This window comes from Argentina anserina, chromosome 6 (assembly GCF_933775445.1).
Source record: "Argentina anserina chromosome 6, drPotAnse1.1, whole genome shotgun sequence".
NCBI lineage: Eukaryota > Viridiplantae > Streptophyta > Magnoliopsida > Rosales > Rosaceae > Argentina > Argentina anserina.
The window spans coordinates 1-22,806 of NC_065877.1; the positions used below are offsets into that span (position 1 = coordinate 1).

The 22,806-nt window shown below is 38.3% G+C and overlaps 2 protein-coding genes across 3 annotated transcripts; both read right to left on the reverse strand.

The window, feature by feature from the left end:
* Positions 1 to 2,257: 2,257 nt before the first annotated feature.
* Positions 2,258 to 12,329, reverse strand: LOC126798134 (sister chromatid cohesion 1 protein 4). Of its 2 annotated transcripts, none has more exons than XM_050524980.1 (14): positions 11,585 to 12,329; positions 10,575 to 10,836; positions 10,378 to 10,475; positions 10,200 to 10,249; positions 9,861 to 9,910; positions 8,783 to 8,894; positions 7,439 to 8,546; positions 7,160 to 7,304; positions 6,462 to 6,598; positions 5,346 to 6,313; positions 4,849 to 4,882; positions 4,473 to 4,578; positions 3,915 to 4,044; positions 2,258 to 2,695 (listed from the first exon to the last, which is right to left on the reverse strand). In XM_050524980.1, exons 1-14 carry the CDS (start codon positions 11,706 to 11,708, stop codon positions 2,597 to 2,599), a joined length of 3,423 nt encoding a protein of 1,140 aa, XP_050380937.1. In that variant the 5' UTR covers positions 11,709 to 12,329; the 3' UTR covers positions 2,258 to 2,596. The 2 variants fall into 2 exon arrangements, with proteins under 2 accessions (XP_050380937.1, XP_050380936.1); XM_050524979.1 differs by having other exon boundaries at positions 7,439 to 8,591.
* Positions 12,330 to 14,367: 2,038 nt separating this feature from the next.
* Positions 14,368 to 22,790, reverse strand: LOC126797943 (type II inositol polyphosphate 5-phosphatase 15). The gene is made up of 11 exons (XM_050524717.1): positions 22,052 to 22,790; positions 21,717 to 21,969; positions 20,198 to 20,990; positions 19,489 to 19,613; positions 19,282 to 19,366; positions 18,405 to 18,567; positions 18,268 to 18,308; positions 17,864 to 18,131; positions 17,345 to 17,468; positions 15,491 to 15,851; positions 14,368 to 15,062 (listed from the first exon to the last, which is right to left on the reverse strand). Exons 1-11 carry the CDS (start codon positions 22,704 to 22,706, stop codon positions 14,706 to 14,708), a joined length of 3,225 nt encoding a protein of 1,074 aa, XP_050380674.1. The 5' UTR covers positions 22,707 to 22,790; the 3' UTR covers positions 14,368 to 14,705.
* Positions 22,791 to 22,806: the final 16 nt, after the last annotated feature.

The following is a 22,806-nucleotide window of genomic DNA, read 5'->3' on the forward strand; positions in this document are numbered from 1 at the left end:
CCCTAAACTCCTAAAACCTAAACCCAAAACCCTAAACCTAACCCTAACCCTAAACCCTAAACCCTAAACCCTAAACCCTAAACCCTAAACCATAAACCCTAAACCCTAAACCCTAAACCCTAAACCCTAAACCCTAAACCCTAAACCCTAAACCCTAAACCCTAAACCCTAAACCCTAAACCCTAAACCCTAAACCCTAAACCCTAAACCCTAAAACCCTAAACCCTAAACCCTAAACCCTAAACCCTAAACCCTAAACCCTAAACCCTAAACCCTAAACCCTAAACCCTAAACCCTAAACCCTAAACCCTAAACCCTAAACCCTAAACCCTAAACCCTAAACCCTAAACCCTAAACCCTAAACCCTAAACCCTAAACCCTAAACCCTAAACCCTAAACCCTAAACCCTAAACCCTAAACCCTAAACCCTAAACCCTAAACCCTAAACCCTAAACCCTAAACCCTAAACCCTAAACCCTAAACCCTAAACCCTAAACCCTAAACCCTAAACCCTAAACCCTAAACCCTAAACCCTAAACCCTAAACCCTAAACCCTAAACCCTAAACCCTAAACCCTAAACCCTAAACCCTAAACCCTAAACCCTAAACCCTAAACCCTAAACCCTAAACCCTAAACCCTAAACCCTAAACCCTAAACCCTAAACCCTAAACCCTAAACCCTAAACCCTAAACCCTAAACCCTAAACCCTAAACCCTAAACCCTAAACCCTAAACCCTAAACCCTAAACCCTAAACCCTAAACCCTAAACCCTAAACCCTAAACCCTAAACCCTAAACCCTAAACCCTAAACCCTAAACCCTAAACCCTAAACCCTAAACCCTAAACCCTAAACCCTAAACCCTAAACCCTAAACCCTAAACCCTAAACCCTAAACCCTAAACCCTAAACCCTAAACCCTAAACCCTAAACCCTAAACCCTAAACCCTAAACCCTAAACCCTAAACCCTAAACCCTAAACCCTAAACCCTAAACCCTAAACCCTAAACCCTAAACCCTAAACCCTAAACCCTAAACCCTAAACCCTAAACCCTAAACCCTAAACCCTAAACCCTAAACCCTAAACCCTAAACCCTAAACCCTAAACCCTAAACCCTAAACCCTAAACCCTAAACCCTAAACCCTAAACCCTAAACCCTAAACCCTAAACCCTAAACCCTAAACCCTAAACCCTAAACCCTAAACCCTAAACCCTAAACCCTAAACCCTAAACCCTAAACCCTAAACCCTAAACCCTAAACCCTAAACCCTAAACCCTAAACCCTAAACCCTAAACCCTAAACCCTAAACCCTAAACCCTAAACCCTAAACCCTAAACCCTAAACCCTAAACCCTAAACCCTAAACCCTAAACCCTAAACCCTAAACCCTAAACCCTAAACCCTAAACCCTAAACCCTAAACCCTAAACCCTAAACCCTAAACCCTAAACCCTAAACCCTAAACCCTAAACCCTAAACCCTAAACCCTAAACCCTAAACCCTAAACCCTAAACCCTAAACCCTAAACCCTAAACCCTAAACCCTAAACCCTAAACCCTAAACCCTAAACCCTAAACCCTAAACCCTAAACCCTAAACCCTAAACCCTAAACCCTAAACCCTAAACCCTAAGCCCTAAAACCCTAAGCCCTAAAACCCTAAAACCCTAAACCCTAAACCCTAAGAATCTACAGTTTTAGTTCATTAAAGTCTACCGCTTCAAATAATATATCGAATTTGAGCGAATTCCCTTGGGAGTTTTGAATAAATTCCACTTTCTACATATCCTGGATCAATCATACAGCACATACCTTTCTGGCATCCAAGTCTTGTAAAGCAATTTAGTCTTATTTTTTACCGTAATAAAGGTTGATTTTAGAGTCCCTTCAAAAAAAGTTTGGGTTTACTGTATATGTTATTGCATTTACCCTTGCATCAAATTGCGCCAATAAGACAACCCTTTAGCACATATATCGGCACAATTCTTCCGTTTTTCTATTCATATGTTCTTATAAGCACCTGTCCGCATCTTCTCGACCTTCTCTACAAAAAAAGAAACCATCTCCCAGACTTTATAGCATCTTTAAACTGGTTTCTTTAATGGTCGACCTCAAGGTGCGTTATGAGCGCCAAGTCCTGTCAAACAAATAAAATGGTTATTATACGACTCCAGCGAATACAAGTACTGTGCTTTGCCCAAAAGGAGGAACAGACTTCTTCAAGCCTTGGAGATCTATGACGCAATCAAACATTCAATCCCTAGTAGCAATTACAAAGATTCACTGTTCTTGCCAAATAGTCGCAACTTCGATTACCAAAGATACACCTTTACATATATATACAACATATATGATGGACATTGCAACCTTACTAGTGTTTACAATCAATGTCAACCCCGCTCACAAACTACCACTTACAAAATCTAACGAGAACATAATCCCTAGCCTACGAAAAAGGATCCGAATTTTTTTTATATAAAAAGCAAGAAAGAGTACTTAGAAATGGACTGTCAAGGAAAAGAATACTCAGTTCTCAGTACAGCATCAGATTAAAGCTGTAAGGGCGTATTCAACACTATCCACCTTTCCTATGTAAGATATCAGAAGTCTGATTTCATGAGCTTTACTCTAGGCTTTATGTTAATGTCAGCAAATGGTTTTGCCTGTTCTACATTGATGTAATCCCTTGTCTTAAGAACCTGCAAAAAAAAGTAAGTATGACCTTTAGTAAGTTACATAAAAAGAAACACGACAAAGAGAAAAGTTAAGGGTGCCTGTGTAACATCAAGTTTACAAAACAAGTCTCTTTCATGGGTTTCAACTAAACCAACCTCTTAAAATGACATGAGTCATGAGACAACTAAACCAGAAACGATCAACAGTTGGGGTTAGAAACTATTTTCCAATTACAAATGATATTATCTAGGAAAAACATCATTCCTACCGGAACAACAAAGCACTACCATAAAAAATATAATGCCCTTCATGAACCATTATAATAATGCACCTATCCACATTGAACACAGCCTCTGTGTGCAATCAAGAACTCTCAGTTCAAAAGTTCTTCCTCAGATCAAGATCTAAGACCTAAAACCCAGAAGCTCTGACTCCACTTGAGTCTCTCACTCTCCCATTGGAATTTGAAAAACATCCATCCTGTTCTCATATTCAAAAGACACACCCTCTGTGTTCTTCCCTTGCAGGACATAAATAAAAAAATAAAAAGGAAGAGGAGAGAGGTTTGTATCAGTTTTCTTTTTCAGTTGGGGAGGTCTGTGTCTGTGACCAGTTGATTCTGGTAAGCTTAAAATAAGTGGGACCCAGCTTCAGAAAGTTTTATATGGAGAATTTTATAAAGAAGGTGCATAACTAGCAAGTGATGGAGAATACAAGCAAAATTGTATGTCCAGATATTATGATTTCATCCTTATTAGGATTAGTTTTATTATTAGGGAATCTTATGGATGATTTGATCCTACATTTTCTAGGGTTTTAGCCTCTATATAGAGGCGTCCTTTGCTGGCAGCTTTGAGTCTAAGAATTTGAGAGCTTTGCTTTCTTTCAGGTTGGTGCGATGCAGCCTGACCTTAGGTGTGATGCCGAGAACCCCTACTCGTGTGATCCTAGTAGTCCTATTGTTTTCTTAATACCCATTCTGATCCCCATTCTGTACGAGTACTTGAACAAACCCAAGAGCAGGTTGTCCTGCATCAGCACGTCTTAATTGTGTCTCCAATAATTTGTATTAGCTTGAACATTTCATTGACATGCCTTTTGAATTCCCAACATTTTCTAGTGTCTGGCATATAACTATGGCCCTACCAAATACATTTTGAAATCATTCCTCACAACTATCATATTGGAATGGCATAGAAGAAAAGGTAAAGGTAATGTTAATTACAAATTTAAAACACTTACCAATGTTTCAAAGAACATCCTTGAAGCTTCCTTACGAGTTTTTCCATTCAATAAGTTTTCCATCCCGAGAATCTTTCTCCCATGCACAGCTTCCTGATCAAATAGAGTTTGAAGATACTTGGCAACAGCCCTATGAAACCAAAGAAGAAAAATACATAATTCAGTGATTGATAATATAATATCACAAGGGATGATAATAAACAATCGATAAAATCAATTTCACTAAGAATTTCTGAAATAGCAACAGTGATCATATAACAAATTGAAAAAAATAATACGCCCACAAACAAGTGCATGGTAAATAAATTATATGCAATAATCATGATGTTAAAAGTAGCATGAGAGAGAGAGAGAGAGAGAGAGAGAGAGGAGGAGGAGAGGGGTGGAGGGAATAAACAACTATTCATAAAGTCCAAAATTAGTCATTCAGGCTCCCACAGACAAACTCATCAGTACAACCCACAGCGAACAATGCAAAAAGTAAAAACATCTATTGTGACTTGCAGTAAACAGGAAACAGACGTTGCATATATCTATAACTATTTAAAGCATACACACCTGGTACGGGAAGACCAGCCACTATTTTCAAGAACACAAGTGTCTTCAGCAGACGGTATTTCATCCCCCTCCTCCGCGATTTCTTCATCATCTACGTTCAAAAATTCTAAGCAGAAAAAAAATATATGTTACTCAAAGAACATGACTACATATATAACTACATGAGCAATTATGGCAAACAGCATAGCTAATGGTGGTTGACACATTTATTATCCATCACAGCTTGATTCAACACAGTTGACAATTGAACTTTAAGGTCCAAGTACAGAGGGAACAATCATAGACCATATATGGTATATCCACCAAACTATAAATCAGGTAGTTACATAGAGAATCTTGGAATCATATAAGTGAGAAAGAAGATTAAAAAAGAAACCTGTATCGTGCCCGAAACCTAAATCGCCATAATCCTGCACAGCCAAAAGTCTGATGTCAGGAGCACAATAAAACTGATAAGGAAACAGAGTTTCTGAATGCAATGTTGGAGCACATAAGTAAAATGGCCTAATTCAGAAGAATGTTTACAAAAGTTTCTACAGTCCAATAAAATCAAGCCCAGAGGATCAGAAGTCTCTTCATATATTATTTTCGAATATTGTTACACATCTACAACAAATATTGACTATTAGTTTAAAAAATCGAGTACTTTCCCTGTGCAGTCAAGAATACATTGGCTATCAGAAATATCAGTAGCATAAGAAAAAGGCCCAGGTAATTAATCGATCAGCCAAGGGAATCAATCAAATGAAAGAAGACAAGGAGGTGGTGGAAAGGATCATTAAGGAAACATTATACTAAACATAATGAAGTCCTTCAACAAAAAGAGTAAACTCAAATAAAATTTAGAGATTCATGAGGAAGTTAACAACATACTCTATTTCCAGCACGATAGTCTGTGGAAACTTCTGCTTCAATTCCACTCCGTGGATCAGCCTCCTCATGTTGTAGATTTTCCTTATCACTGGAGGATATATATTTTGCATCCGCATCAAGTTTCAACGAAATTGTAGAATCAATGTTGCCTTCTCTACCAAGCATACAACTGGACTTAGTGTCCTCGTCATCACAACCAAAGGTTGCATCTAGGACCTCATTTTCATTCAAACTACGCAACTCATGTCCCTTTTCTTCCGTAGGTTGATCATTTAAACTCAGATTTTTGCAGTCGCCAGTTTCAAGAGATATGGTTCCAAGTGTAGCACTTGTGTCAGTCACTTCAGAAAACCCCGTCTGAACATCTACTCTGATTTCATCATTATGCTCAACATTATCAACAGCATCAACTCCTTCCTGAAAACTTGCATCCACCATCGAAATATCCACTTCAGTAGGTTGACAGTCCAACTTTTCATCTGAAGACATGAATAGTGTACCCTTCTGAAGAGAAGTACCTTTCTCACCAATTTTATTCAGGAGCCCTGGCAGGATGTTATTTTCATACGGCATATCGTATATAACTCCTGGAACGAAATTAGTAACTTCTGCATTGTTAGCATCAATTTCCATTTCACTCATCTCCACCAAGGGTTCATGCTTTGATTTTTCTTCGTTGGTAATCACCTGCTCTTGAGCATCAGAGACCTGAGATCTTAGGTTATGATCTTGCATCCCCCCGTTTTCAGTCTCAATGACAATGTTTGTTTGTGCTTTTGCATCATCTCTTATTATTACAGGCTCAGTGCTTCCAAGGATTTTTGTTTCCTCAGTAACACTTGACCTCACAGAAGTCTGTACATCCTTCAGTACCTCATCAGAAGCATTATCTTGATCATCTTCAGAAAACCTGGTTCTACTCGGATCAAAATTCTCGGTGTGCAGATATATCAGTTCCGCCGAGAATCCTGGCAACATCAAATCAATTCAAGTCGCTAGTAAAAGTTTTCTGGAGTATAGTAATTGTGTTCATCAAATTGGCTTAAAAATCTCTCGCAATTGCGTCTGGCAAGTCTGTGTTCTCATAATAGAATATCACTGGCATTATTAAAGTACCTGTGAAGATGGGTTCGATGAAAATTTCATCTTCCAAATTTTGTCGCTGAATCATTGAAATTTCTGGGCGAGTACAAGGGGCTTTTTTACGCACACGACGTATATCTTCAGTATTTGTCAGCTGCTGGCGGATTATACTTCATATGACAGCCAGACAAGTAGTTAGTATTATTTTTACAAAGAAAGATAAATTATTTCCAAATATACAACAGTATGCTTGACCTGCTTAGTACGCTTTGATTTACAACATTACTAACTTAGCCAGGTCAAACTCTGTTAAATGTACACACAAAGTACTCAAAAAGGTAGCCAAACATAAAACCCGAAAGAAACTAAAGTATAATACAACAGTTATCCAAAAAGATGGAATTACTACCATCTGTATTCAACAGAATGACCACAATGAACGGGAAATGAAGTCATGTCAAGAAGGTTGCCGACTAAAGAGCATGAATCAAGATCATGCACAGATCAACAAGGTATTAAGAAGGGGTTTATGTGACAAATCAAATCGATTATTTGGAGGTCATAGATTTGCAGTAACACTAATGACTTAGAAAGATACTGTATACCCAATAACATCTATACACTCTTGTTGAAGAGAGCAAAGTAATTAATTAGAACAACCTATTGAGATATAAGTTGGTCAAAACTAATCAGCATATGAATATAGATAATGTAAATATGAACAAACATACTCGCCATGCAGGACCATTGTATCATCCATTAGCACTTTCCTCTTTGAAACAGTGCTACGGACAGCAGTTCGGGAGCGTTTTGTGGTTTTCATTTCAGATACAGGCGGAGTCGGTTTCAGTTTTAGAACCGAAGATCTTCTCCCAACTGTAACAAAATAAATATAAATCAGTACAAAACCATATAAGCAACACGACATTTTTCCACTGAAAACTCATGGGCAAAAAGAGATGCACATGAACTATCAACTTTATGTAGAAGGACAGAAGGAGACATGTTACCTAAAATAGAAGACAATAAATCATCATCATCAGGAATGGAATCTGCAGTTCGCTTTCCTCGTGCCTCCCCAAATGACTCAACTGAATTTAAACTCTGAACTGTTACTGTGCTCTCTGTATAACTGTGCTTCTTCCCAGAGATGAGTTTGGTCCCAACACCATCACCAAAGACTTCTTTTTCAGGTGTAGAATCAACTGGTAGACCACTTGGTTCAGCAGTGAGCCCCTCCGGTTTAGATAGAAACTTTTCAGGTGGAAGCAAGTGAGAAGTGGCAGCCCTATCCAAATCATCTGGCTGATTGTCACAAGATATAGCATTGTCCACAGAGTTTAACCGCAAAACCTCAGAAGATAAGTTGCAAGATTTTTCTGCACTTTTATCTGAAGAAGATTGGAAACTGTAATGATTCGGATGGGAGTTACATGCCTGGAGCACGCATAGTTGGGCAGTTGCCATCTTTTCATGAGCAACAGGGTCGAAAGAATCTACATCAATGTTAGGGGTGTGTGCTTCTCCCCGATCGTTAGAAATAGCAATATGATTTTGAATTTCAGACTTTATAGATGTTTGTTGATCGACCATATTATCCTCTGGCTCTCGCACACAGGTACCACTTGAAGAAATCTTACGAGCAGACTCCTCTAACTCGGAGGTAACCTGTGAGCAACTAGGAGATGCAATGGTTTCATCCAACCCAACTGCTGCAGGTTCTCCACATTGTTCATCCTTTTTCTCTGTGACGAGCATAGTTGGTTCACTGTTTATGACAATACCAGTATTTATATCTTCCACCCTGTTTGGGAGATCCAGTGCGCCAACCGTCCCATTTGAACATTTTAATGCTGGAGAAACAGGATTGATCTGCTCATTCACAGGTAGCATCATTTCTTTCATCTCCAACTCTCCCAAATTGTATCTATTCTCAGAAAAAATTATTGCATTATCATCCTCGCAGCATAAGAACTCGCTACAAGCCTTTTCTGTGCCTTCTGGTACTGGTAAATTTGATAAATTATGGTCTTCCAAATCCAAGTGATCATTGCAGGCCATAGGTTCCTGAACGCTAGACAAGTTTGGCTCTTCAAATAATACAGGAGTTGATGGAGCCTGAGCATAAGTGACAAATTCAGTATTTGCAGCAATGACTTCATTCTGTTCAAAATATTTAAAAAAAAAATTTCATTGACCAGGGCAGAAGTTGTATTACACATTTGATATATGAGTTGTCCTCCCATCCCCAACAACCAAAACAAATATAAGTTAACAAAACTAGCTTGCACACAAGAAATGATGAACAATTAGGGGAAAACCCAACATATTTGTTTTCGAGAAATAAAATAGACCTGGTTTCCAGTCCCATTCATTTGCACAGTTTCTGAAGTTCCAGGTACTCCCTCAAATTCTTCATGCTTTTCCAAGGGTTTCGTTGGCGGAGCCAATGCCTGAGGATCGCTACTGTAATGAAGATTACAAATAGGGGATATCAATAATTGATTGTTCAAAGTGAAGACTTTAAGAAGCTACCAAATAGGTATCATCTCCAACTGGAATAGGAAAGTGCCACATGGACAACAAATAAACTATATCTTATACGACAAAGTTTCTTATAACAAATTAAGGACCAAGTCTTTATATGATTGCAATACATAACTAAGAAAGTCAAACAAACAGAAAATCAGACTCTCTGAGAGTTCTGGATTACTGTTAAACAAAATAAACCATACTATCTGGCTCCTCCATCCCAACACCGCATAATATAAGAAATTGCAGACAAGACGCACTTAAACCATGTGCTTAAAGTACAGCTCCCCTCCGGTCTAGCAGAATGTAGTATGTTTTAAATTCTGAGGAAGCAGAAGCCCTTAAAGGTACCAAAAACTTTACTATGTTGCAAAGCTTCTCCATCCCCGCACCTCTATCCCCATCATAAATCCGCCTACTTCTTTCCATCCAATTTACCTTTAAAAAAATAGCACACTACAACCCCAGAGAATTTAGCCCTCTTCCTTCGGCAAAGCCAAGATGCCTAGCAGTTGATAGAGCAGTAATCCCTACTGGGCTCTCCTAACTAAAACCCTCCTCCAAAGACATCATCTTCCATAAACAAAATGTAACTTCACACTGTATAAAATATACACTCTCCATGCATTTCACCAACAGGGACTTGGGAAGAAAAGCAGGAACTTTCAATTGCTTCCTCCAAAAGAACACATGGAATTTTATATAATTTTAGAATATGCACTCATATTGAATATGGGAAAGAATAAGGGCTCCGTTTTTGGGACATCAGGTGTGACAGATACATAAAATCTAAAAGTCCATTGCAGAAAATAACATGGCATAATTTGAACTTTTAGGAGTTTCTTTTTGCTATTAAGAATGCATGAGATGCTTGACACCATAGAGATAAATATAAGTTACCCGGAAATTCCATCATTCCCTTCAGCTGCAGCCTGGCCTATGAACAAGTCCTGTTTTTTCATCATACAACAAATATAATTTTTAAGTGATGACACACACACACACACACACACACAAAACAAAAACAAAGAAAATATTATGCACAAGATTCTTGCATAAGCAATAGTTGGCAGGTAAAGAAGAATCGCATCTATATAAAAGTGCGCTCACTTGCTAACAAGGAGATACAAAAGAGTACATTTTAGTACAGACACTAGCAACTTGGAGCACAATCAGACTTTTTTACCCGAATAAATTATCAAGTTCATTTGCGTACAAAGCAGGTACAAAAAAAATTACCTCATCAAAATCGAGACCGATTTGAGAAGTATCACCATCACCAAATCGCTCTGAAAATGAACCGGGAAATATTTGATAATAAGTAAGCCATGGTCCAAAAATAAACCAGGAAATCTGCTTAAACTTATATGAATCGAGTGTACCATCATGTCATCACAATAAATTGATTAGTACTAACCATCCAATCCGAACTGAGATGTCGAGTAAACCACACCCTCCATTGCATCTTGGAGAGTTATCTGTTCCCTTGTACTGACATGATGATCAACATAGTTACTGCAAGATAACTAACTGTCAATATTACAAACACGGATTTCATCTCCCAACTCAACACCCAATCTCCGACCTTAAATAAAAATGCTTGAACTTACTAACCCCTGAAAAATTTCGTTATCTGGTAGCTCAAAATCATCGAGGTCAAAAGTCTCAGGCAAGGTGATAGAATGGTATGGTGCAGTTGATTCCTCTGGCGGTAAATCGACTGCAGTGGAGCGAAAAGCTTGCTTAATCTTAAGCAAAGCCTCACTGCAGTCATCAAAAAGGTAATTCACCTTCCTAGAATATATCCTCACAACACCAAGCAGAAGATGACTGGACAACCGGAGAGCAATCGGAACTTCAGGAAAGAGAATAGAATCTGTACAACAAGATAAAGTAAGGAAGCAAATATATATAATTGACATGATTTACATAAACAGAGAGATGATTCAAATTGGAAAATATAAAGTGCAGCAACATAAAAAGAAGTTGCAACCTTCTTGGTCTTGATAATTTAGAGGACATTTTTTTAGCATCTTTCACCCAATATTTTTCTTTTCTTTTTCTTATTTCAGCTTCCTATAAGTTACTTTTGACCAGCATGATTTACAAGAAGTTGCATCACTCTTGGAAGAAAAGATAGCAGAACATTTTAGCACCTTGTACAAGAAATGGCATACTGCGCTTACTTTTAGAATATAATGTTTTGGGTTAACAGTTTTTATCAAATTCTAATTTAAAGGAGAAGTCCTGCAATAGCCTAGAACAGGATCATTATTTCAGCAACTTTCTTTCTGTAGTTTGTTTCCATAGCGAAAATTGAAGCATACAAATATTTCTCTAATCGAGCTAATGAACAAGCCTCTCATACTTTTCATGGTACGTAATCTCATAGTACTGTATGTTTTCGCTGTGTTAGTTGTTCTCTAATGAGTTGATGTCCGTCAATTCCACGGACTGCAACTCATTGTATAGAATACTCTAGAGTTTAACGGAAGAAGAATAATAGTATTAAGAGAAGGGCCCTCAATAACCTTAATTGCGGTGCTTTGATTTCCTGTATTTTCTCAAATGAACACATCATAAATAGAAACATAGATCACATAAAGTAAAATAAGGAAACTGACCTACAGAGACGCCTATATCGGTGTCAGCAACCTGATTCTTGCGAAGCTTGCGCTCCAAATGTGCCGCTATCCATATCGTCCCAAGTGGGCCTTTCTTTGCCAATATAAACTGCGAGTAAAACATTTCCACTACTTTGTGGCACCTTAAATCACAAAACTTTGAAATCGACTGAATTTCAGGACCCTAATAGTCACGCCCAGATGTAGCATGAGCCTCTAAACCATCTTCTTGAGTACCAAATCATCAAATACAAGTAAAACGCTTCAAATCCGACAGATTTACATTACCCTTGACTGAAACCCTAAATCCATAGCAAAACCCATTAGCCGAAGAATCATCCGAAGAAATCCCCAAATCAACTATGAACACGAAACCCTAACCATAGCTGGGGCCAGTAATCCACCTTTCTCATACCCAACTGCACTTGAAAATAAAATGTAAATGTATGAATTGCCTGAAATTTAAGAAATAACAGCGCTTTGACCCTGAAAAATGAATCTTTGACAGATGTGGGAAATGTTCTGAGCTTTCTAAGAATAGAGATGGTGTTGGAATTTCGAAAATCAAGCTAGAAGAAGCAGCTGTGTAGTTACTGGGAGCAGAGCATACAGCTTGGCCGAAATTGAATCTTCGAAGTTTGAACAGAGTGGAGAGAGGACTTTAGAGATGGTAGCGCCTTCCAATTGTCGAACTTACCAAAACAGAACTGGTTTATGTTTTTTTAGAAGAGAACTGGTTTTATGTTGGGCTGAGGACTTTGATTGACAATAATGTACGTCGTCATTTTTACTTCGGTCGAGTGCTTCTTTACAAGTGAAACTGACGGAGTTTTTTTGGTTTTTTCAAATGTGTAAATTCTTCGCCGATTGGGACTTTGCCTTCCTCTAATGATAGACCCTAAATATATAATTATAATAAAAAATTAAAATAAAAACATCAGTTTTATAAATTTATCGCTCATCAGTTTTATATACTATTTCAGTAATTACTTTTTTTTAAGGTACGCGCGCAACACGTGAGTGACGTAACTACAAAAATAGCGTCGTGACGTTGATAGGAAATTATAAGTTTATGAGTATTGATATTATATTGACTTTACCACAATAGTTTGAGACATAATGCTGAAATTATTTCAAATTTTATTTTTGTCACTAGTATGATATGCAATATTTTCCTTCAACATTCCTCTCACGTGCAAGATGCACTTGTTGAAAACCAATTGGGAAATTTTTTCCACGACAAGACAAGAAGCTCGGATCAGGCAAGATATGAGAAACTCAAATATAAGGAACCTAAATTTGGGTCCATTACAAATTGAACACAAGGGAGACACTTGCTCTAATACCATATTAAACATATGTGGTCCCTACTCTAAAAATTGTACTCATATTGTCTCAACTTATTTAACTTCTAGAGTGTTGATCACCTTGTCAACACTATTAACCTCTAATGTGTTGTATTTTAATAACAATGTGCTTTGGTACGATTGGATTTGATCAAATTAGCAAACTCATCACTCATGGTACACCCTTTGCTCCCTTGATCTAATGTTATAAGAAATAGATCCCCTCTTGATAGGACGCAAATGGTCCATGCGACCCTCCACACTTGTGGAAACACAGCGGGAAGCTCGCTCAGTGCAAGTTTTCTCATACTTAATGGCTCCAGAGTCCACATTTGCGGTTAATCAATGGTGCGGCGAGTAGCAAACTCCAGGCCATGTGTGGTTTATAAATAGACCCTTTTGGGTCACCTTGTGAATGTATGACACCCCATTCTCCTTAACCTTGCTTTTCTGATTCCCCCTAATGAGAACTGACTTAAGTGTCGGGGGGGGCTTAGGCTGAGTGGCGGATCTAGGATTTGAAGTTTGGGAGGGCTTCAAGTTTGGCCAAAAGCCAAAAAAAAAATTTGTCAGTACAAGTATATAACCATGCAAACTTTTGGCATCAATGAGTATTTTTAAAATAAACTAAGTGTTCATGATTATAGAAGAATATTTTTAAAATCAATGCAAATTAAAATATTAAATAACATATTTTCTCAAATTAATTAGATTGAAACTTAATCACTCATATTTGTAATTTTAGATTCAATATGTAGAGTAACAAGAAGATTAGAAGAGTTGTAATTATAGATTTTTAATGTTTTAAAGAAGAAAAATACTTTCATGTAGAAGAAATGCATACTAAAAGTCTAATTTTACACATATATATATAATATATATACTTTTTTTGTTAACACTAATATAGGAAAAAATTTGGAGCCACAAATGTTGCATGGGCTGGATCCGCCAGGGGGGCTGACCCAAGTTAGTCTTCCCCATTCGGACGCTTTGTTCGTCTTGAATTCGGAATCAACTGATTGGGAAATCAAATTCATCTTGCCTTCAAAGGAGATCTCCTTCGCAAAATCTCCATCTTGGTTCTGCTCGTACGGACCTTAGATCTTGATGACGGAACCTCTTCTGTTAGGAAATCCATCTTACACGAACATTTATGTTTGGGTGCCTCCGGTCACACTCCATTGTGTATTCGCTGGGTCTACCGGCTCTTCGTGGTCCTTGAGCAATTATCTCTTCACCAAATGTATCGCCATTGAAGCAATACACCATGGAAGAGACGCCAGAAAACTTGGGCGGGGGGGGAAGTCAAAAACCCCTAACCCTAGAACTCTAGAAGAGAGTAAAGAGAGGGAGTGAGAAAGTTGCAGCCTCTGAATGATGATTTTCCTCAACTGCCTGGCCATTGTTTTGGGGGTAAAATAAAGGCAAACAGGGGGAAACCTGGGAAAATCTATGTTTCAACTTTCAAGGTATTATGTACCATCTACAGATATAAGCAGGACTTCAATTGAAACCCAAAGCTCTTGAATCTACCTTTGTAAACGATGTACCTGGTTCACCCCAGATGGTATCAATTTTAGGGGGTCATCTAACAGCACCACCACAAATATAATTGACAGCATTGCGGTTCATTATAAATGCTACAAAATGAATCAGCTATTGTAAACTTGAAAAAGCAACAATGATTTTTCAGGTAATTGACCAAATAGAATGATTGTTCACCAATTTTGATTGGCCATGTCAAGTGGTTGTACTACACTACTATCTGTACTGCTTCAAGGACTATCAATGCTCCACAGGTTGTCAACAACGTCATATGAACTGCTAAGGTGTTGAAAGTTGGACCGGAGAAGAGCCGTTCCTTGGGTTTGTTTGGTGTTGTGCTCGGGGTGTTCACTTTGCTTTGTCTTGGCTGAGCAGCAGTGACGCACAAAAACGCGATGGCTTTTGGTATTATCAGTGTACCTCCCATGTACCTTCACGACCAGTATAACTTCCTTGTCTCTGGTGTTTTCACACCAACAGTTATGTGGGACACCATCTACAAACTCTTCTAGGGTTTGGTGTTCCTCATGATGAACAGATACCTCTGCTATATGATCTGGTCTGATAATACCAGCTGCAGGAGTGACCTGGTTCAAAATCAAGACTAATAAATCAAAGTTGCAGAATTTTGGTCATCAAGTCTACAATGACTTAATACGGATGATGTGGACAAGACACTGGCTTGAATATTAAACACTGGTGCGGCTCCAATCTTTACAGTCATAACAAAATCATGAAAATCTATGTATAATGAACAACAGTACGACAGATGCCTATAGAGTTTTACGCGATATATTTCATATTTCTAATGGCAGAAGATAACTTTGGATGTCTTGAAAAGCCAGTGTACGGCACCACATCTGCAAAACCTTTTCCAAGTATGAAGCTCACATGCATGCATGGAGTACATACCTATTTCTTAACATATTGCTTTTACCCCACGCCCACCAAAACCAAATACACTCAATCACTGAAGCAGAAAGCACAAATACTGTTTCAAAGTATAGCAAATTACCTGAAGCCATCGTGGAAAGCCAAAGGAACCTCGGGCACAATGATCTGATGCATGTCCATCCTCCTTGATGACAGACTGTCCTTCACAAATTATATTAAAAAAAGCATCTTTTTGGCCAGATTTATTTGTAATACGCAAAATGGATGTGTCCTGGTTTTGAAGGATTATTTTGTTTGTACTAACAATAGTTTCAGGAATCTTGCATAGTTCTTCAAGCATACATTTGAGTTTCCCATTTGATTTAAGGATATCTCCTAGCTCTTGTCTCCTTACTGACTCATCAACTCGAGCAATATCAAGAGTGAAAATGCAGCGGACAGGCTTGTGATCACTGTCAGTTACATCCATGGAAGCTTCGTACCTATTGAAAGGGTAATATGCTATGCATTAAGAATAAGTATAAAGGGAAATGAAGTAATACCAGAGCATACACACATGTATACCTGCCATGCATCAATCCACACTCCACTAAACAGCACAAATATGACATAATTTATGTGTATGTGAGGGCCTTTCCACTATAAGATCCCTTTTGGGTCTTTTCTAGGGATTGGGAATTAGATTAAGGTAAACGAATACAAACAGATGCATGTTTTGTCATAACAAGACATTCTGCACTAACTCTATATGGACCCATGAAAGAAATATCTGCAATTTGTTTCCATCAACCTTGAATATTCCATCAGACAAATATTTACTTAACCATATGCGTCCGGCAGCTTAAAGGCTGAATCGATGTCAATGTTAGTGAGCACAATATGCATAGAAAATGAGGAAATGGGTTATTCAGGACTTTTATAATAAGCACTTTGCTAAGTAACAAATATGCTATTAATTACAAAACCAAATGCTTCCTGTAAAGGCACTTGGTAGCACTTCTGAAGATATCGAAACAACTTTCACCTATTTCTATCAAACACTGCCAATTGGCGGTTATGAGACTTACTAAACACACACAGAAAAACTGCTACAACATATCCCTATCGCTGATAGGATTCATGGATTATTGAGCAAGATATGAGAGAAATGAAAAGAACACAGAAAGAAAACGAGTTAAGCAGAGGAATACATCTTTTATTGATTGATTCTGAGATTTCTGACTATCAGAAAGTGAATACTTTTTAAGTTTTTATACTACTCTAGAATTACCACCCCCATAGAATATCTACTATACCCTTAAGAATCGCTAGGTTTGAAATCTCATATTTTAGAATTTTGAATTATTGCAGGACCAAAATCTAGAAGGGTGCTGGGTAATACCTGACTATTAAATTCAAAACTTGAGTTGTTTAGGGAATATAACCTTCAAATCACAGATTTTTCAAAGATTTCATTAACTTTGGTTCATAGAAATCTTCGTACGCCAACGACATTAAAAGCTTCCACTGCCGCTTTTTTTTTAATATTTTTTTTCCTATATGTTTCCCTTCACTGCGGATTTGATTTCTTAAATCAATATAAAATTTGTGTCTTTCCCTTCACTGCAGATTTGATTTCTTAAATCAAGATAAAATTTGTGCCTTCAAGGTACAAAAAGCATGTGATGATTGGGTGAAGTTGATAGTCTGCTTTGATCTCAGTTAGAGACATGGAAGTGAGTAAAGTAAAAGAAGTCTGAATAACGGAGCTCCAATCAGACCAAATATAAAAAGGTGAGAGAAAGATAATAACACATGAATAAAAGAGAAAAATGATGACCTGCAGGACGACATAGAGTTCTCTTTTTAATCCATGATTTTGTTTTCTTTTTTGGACCAATTGCTCCCATGAAATACACCAAACCATGCTGATCAGTGATCACATGGATATTATTTGATCTGATTGGCCAAAAACATTATGAGTAGGAAAACGTACCGTGATACTGAAGAGACAACAGGACATTGTAAGCAGCATTCTGATACCAACGCTGACCGGGTATCACGATACAGGATTCTATCACACCAAGCTGGAATGCGCTTCTTTTCACCAGAATCATACCCTAGTAAGCAAGAAAATTAAATAAATATAAAAACCTGGAGTTCAGAAACAAAATAACCTCTCCAATCCTAATATATCATAGTAATATAATTCATGCCAAAAAGGCTTTGCAAGACATAAAACCTTGTCTCAAACTTTTGCAGTTTTGCCTCTAAAAACACTATTTAAAAACCATACAAGAAACTTCTGTTCAGTGCAAGAGAAAACTTATATATGAGATAGAGGTCCCAAAAAAAAATGTTGTCAATTTGGGTCATGAAATGGCCAACACGGTACTAACAAAATATTGCAAGGAACTAAGAAGTTCATCAGCTTTCAGTTAAGATAATCCAGCAATTATTTTACCTTTTTGGTTGCCCCAGCGAATTTAAATACTCAAGATGCAGTTAAATGTACCTGCCAAACCAGCTTGATGCCTTTCAAACTTGTATGTGGGAGGAAATGTAATATCTGCCTCTCGCATTCCTTGAAAGACATTTCCAGCTGTCATTTCCACTCGGAGCTGATCCCGTTCTCTAAGCCAATCAAAGCATCTTTGAGAAACAAAATCTCTAGCTTCGTCATAAGATATACCATCAAGTTGATAGTTAAAATCACCAAGAAATACGACCATGTCTGCTTCAGATAACTCAGGAATTCCTTCTATTGAATTGCTACCAATAGCCTGAAATTGCATCCATGTTTCATCACTTTATATGTTCATTTCACTTTTTCCCATTGTGAAGATGGTTGGAAAAAATTGATTGTTAAAGCATAACATAAAAATCAAAAGGGTGCATACTAATTAAAGTTGTACATACATTTGTACCACGAAGTATTTGAACAGCAGATGAAGCACTAGCTGCAATGAAAAAAAAAAGGCAAGCATCTATAAGCAGACCAAAACAGAAAACTGAGAAGAGAAGGGAACATTATGAGAAAGGCGCCAATGCCGTACCAGCTGCACAATTGAGGAAATTTGATCGGGAGAAGGTCATGGTTCGATATACATGATCAAAATCTGCATTGCGGCGATTAACAGCTTCCAAATGCGCAGCAAAGTGGCAATTAACAAAGCACATTATCCTGTCATACAATCTAATCCTCAAACCAACAGCTCCCTGTTTGAACAATTTTTACCTCAATTAATAATAGAAACCTTGAAAAGACAGTGTAGCACTTTCACGAATCGTAGTATCTCTGTGCATGTGTGCCTTGAGAGATAGGGGAGACTGAAAACACTCATGATCCTTGAGAGAGAGAGAGAGAGAGAGAGAGAGAGGGTGGTTTTGGATTATTGCTTAGAATGATATACAGGCATATGAAGGTGACACACTGTTCATCTACCATCACAAAATGGCTAGAGTAAAATCAATCTCCCATGTAACCACAGCTTTCCAATCCGCATTTATAAAATCATAAAGTCTGAAACTAAAATAGCTGATAAACTATCCAATTTATAGGAACACTTTTGGATTGAACTCATTGAATCAGAAAATTGATGTCTCCATTGATGAATATGACCAGATACATTATTACCAGTAGTTCAACAAAAAAGAAGGAATATAATTCAAGTTTGGTGAAGAAGAATCAAATATCATTTGGAAAGTAAGGCCCCTATAAGGCTTTCCTCCATATTTATGTTGTTTAATCTTTGCCCAGAATACTGTTGACGTGTGTACCCACCAATCCACCATGTATAAAAAATGGCGAGATCATCCACATCTATGTATTGTCAACTTTATTTCTTTTTACCTTTTATATATGAATGATTATCTTTCACACAATCAATTTGTATCATACAATAATAAAACTTCCAATATAAACAAATTTACCTTATTACCAATAGCGCGCCCAAAACCACATGGAACTGCAGCAGCGTCAACATCCCCAACGTGAGCTTTGAGATCATGTCTCACCCTGAAATAATAGATAATTGAAAGAAGATAAAAAACTGTAAGTGACACAATGGGACTTGACAAGATAAGTAACACCAATTTCTATTAATAAAAATACACAAGGAGATCTTCGCATATACTCACCACATAGCGATGAGCAATCCTGCCAACTGTCTGGATCCAACACGTTCAAAGGTTGACCCTTCATCCAATGTTTTTCCAATCATATCCAGCCACCACTGCCCAACAGAGCTCCCCTCAAGACCTACCTAGAGATGATAGAGACTCAGATTAAGTGGTGATTCAATTAAAAATCAATTTTTAAACCAAAGCCCATTATTACAAATGCAAATGTTAAATCAAAATTTTGCAATGATTATCAGTAACCGCATAGCATGAGAAGCCACTTGACCTATCCTATGCCACTGAATCTGCGTTATTAACTTTGTTATGTATTGCCTAGTGCTATATCATTTGCATCTGAACAATAACGGATATAACCTCCATACTTTCATTATCATAAATCCAACCTAAGAAGGCATTTTCATAATGAAAAGATTGTAGCATGCATCAGCGTCCACAACGGAAAGTGATATGACAATTGATTCTAAAAGTAACACTTGAATTTATCAACAACAACAACAGTTCTTGTCCTATGATTCTTGAATCAAAAGTCTATTGCTCACACATAAAAACATGCATTTGTTACTTCCTCGACGAAGGGAAATTCCCCTACAAGTTTCGATTTGCACAAGAAAGTATCATGCAGATCTCAAAATTTTCTTGCTTTGAAATTTAATCTCAAGCCACAAAAAAAATTCACAAAACATGTTAAAAATGACTATAAACTCACAGTTTCTTTGGCAGCAGACATAGCAAGAAAACCAGCGCCCATTTCAACTTCTTGCAAACCAACAACTACAATGCCAACATCAGATGCCACAGAGCCTAGCCAGGATATAAGTGAGTCCTGAGATGCTCTTCCTTGTCCAACGTTCCATGTACCGGTCAATATTTTCAAGTTTTCTATCCTTGTATATATAAATTCTTTGCCAGCTAATTCTGAACAGACTATGCTGTCAAGAGGCCCTGGTGATGTAATATTCCATCCACATATACCACCATGGTTGGCCAAGGTAAAAACATAACCTGCTCCTATGGCTATTTTAATGATAGGACAGTTGTCAGCTACCCATCCTCCAAGAAGATTACCATCCAGGTCCAATACCTGGACAGTGCCACTTGCATAACCAACCCATATACGTAACCCAAAAGTAGAAAAGCATTGAACAGCAGATGAATGGTAATGGAATTCTTGCATACGGTTGCCATATCTATCCCACTGCACAAGTAGGCCATTTGTACATCCTGTCCAAATCATTGTATCTACTGCAATTACCAATGCTTCAGTTCTTCTATTATCATCTCCAAAGGCACCCTTCACTGCAACTCGGCGAACAGCATCAGCTGCTCCCATTAATGCATTACGTGATCGCTGAAAGAAACCAAAAGAACTTTGTGTTTTATCCTTTTTAGCTCCAGAAAGGAATTCCACTGGAAACTCCTGTGCCGGTGAAATGTCCACTCGATTCTCATTCAGACCATCAGTATTGAATACTTTGAGTAATTCTCTTGTGCGTGCATCCCTGAAACATGAAAACTACTAGCATAACTTAAATAATCGAATACAGTACAAACCTACAACTTCCTCTAAAGTTGCAAATAATACTTGGGATTAGCAAGAGAAAGGTGTGAAGAGCAGAGTAAATAAGACTAGTGGGACTATCCAGGAACCCTCATTTAGCTACTCATTACATGAAAATCGAGATCATAAAGTACAAACCAAGATATGCGGTTTGGGGAAGAGGGGTGTGTAGTCTTCAAGCTATATATTCAACTTACTAGTAAGACAAACAAAGTTTCTATCAGTCTTTCTCTTTGTAATTTCAATTAAAAGACTGAAAAGGAAAGAAGAAGAAAAAAACTACTTGATTCTTCCTCACATGCAATACTCGCAGCAGATGTGCTATTAACTAGAAAATACAGAGAGAAGAATCGAGTAGTTTCAGTAAAAGGTGATTTTTCATATTAATGACAATGTCAATCTTGACTCTTGAGTGAAATGTTAAGTCGCCAAAGCTACTTTGTAAAACCAGTATTTAATAAACTGCAATAAGTTTTAGTGATCTCTACAAGTATTATGTAATATCCAGCTCTGCAATCTCATGCTTTGGACTGGGAGAGTGTATCAAAAAAAGGAATATCTTTATGCATATTCACCACATGAGAAAAGAAAAGAAACAAAAACAGAATACAGCTACTGCAATGGCAAGTATAATATCGAAGTTAAGAATATTGAGAGTGCAACATACCACAGTGCGAATGAGAGATAACCAGCACTCCACACCTTTGCCGTGGAAGGATCGGATAATAAGTACCTAACATCTGAAGATAGTACATTAGTGAAACCGTTGACGGCAACTTGGGTCCAAGGATCAATGTAAGACCTCTCCACCAACAAAGAAGACATGTGCCTTTCTTCAATGGTTGGAGAGAGCGCTTTTTCAATAGCTTCCCATGGCCATATCTTGATGACTCCACCCTCAGAGCCTGACCAGAGATCTCCTGAAACGAAACGAAGAAAAACAATGCAAGTGAGTGAAGAATTGACAGCAACAGTATGAGTAGAGTAGGGAGACGTTGTTACCGTAACAAGAAATAACAAGTGAAAGAACGGGGCCTCTATGAGCCTGCCAAGACAAGCCCTCCTTTACAAGTTCCATGCTCCAACACCTGATTCTACCATCCCTATGCCCACTCCACACAACCCTATTCCCCTCATCCCCAACTAAACACATGACCGCCGATGTGCACATGGACTCCCTAAACGGTGCCGTTTCGGCATCGCCTTCCCCTTGTCCAGCCGCCGCTGCAGAGTACAAATCCTTCAAGTTCCAAACCCTGACGGCGCACTCCGTCCCAGCCCACAATTGCGACTCGGTGCTGACCACAGTCCGCAAGAAGCATCCTATCTGAGTCTCCCTCAGCGGTTGGGGCCTCAATTCCAGCCTCGGCGGCCGGTTCGGGTGGACCGCAGCCCGAACCGGGACTCTGAACATTCCGGTACCTCCGCCCTTGGCCTCGAATTCAGGGAGCGAGGAGGAGGAGGCATCGGGGATGTTGCTGACAAAGTTGACGTTGGCAACGGAGAGCTTGCGGTCAAGGAACTGGAGCATATAGTCGAGGCGTTTCGAAGTGGAATGGAGGGAGACGGCGTCATTTTCATCATCCGATGAAGATGGTGAGGAGTCCACGAAGGGACGGAGGCTCGGAGACGATAAGAAATCGTCCTTTTCTTCCATCTATGCAGCCTAGCGAGCCAACGACCACCACCACCGAGCCATCGCTCATCAACAGATCGATCAACTTCAAGTCTTCAACTATTTACTGTTGTTTTTTTTT

Bases quoted from the DNA above. Each gene is read 5' to 3' on its own strand.
- LOC126797943 (XM_050524717.1), bottom strand. From the start codon at position 22,706: ATGGAAGAAAAGGACGATTTCTTATCGTCTCCGAGCCTCCGTCCCTTC. The intron at 20,991-21,716 runs GTATGTTGCACT...TTCATGTTTCAG, and splicing joins TATCTCTCATTCGCACTGTG to GGATGCACGCACAAGAGAAT. The intron at 15,063-15,490 runs GTAATTTGCTAT...ATTTTGAACCAG, and splicing joins GCTTTCCACGATGGCTTCAG to GTCACTCCTGCAGCTGGTAT.
- LOC126798134 (XM_050524979.1), bottom strand. From the start codon at position 11,708: ATGTTTTACTCGCAGTTTATATTGGCAAAGAAAGGCCCACTTGGGACG. The intron at 10,250-10,377 runs GTTAGTACTAAT...GTTCATTTTCAG, and splicing joins ATCTCAGTTCGGATTGGATG to AGCGATTTGGTGATGGTGAT. The intron at 8,592-8,782 runs GTCTATTTTATT...TATTTTGAACAG, and splicing joins TGAATGGGACTGGAAACCAG to AATGAAGTCATTGCTGCAAA.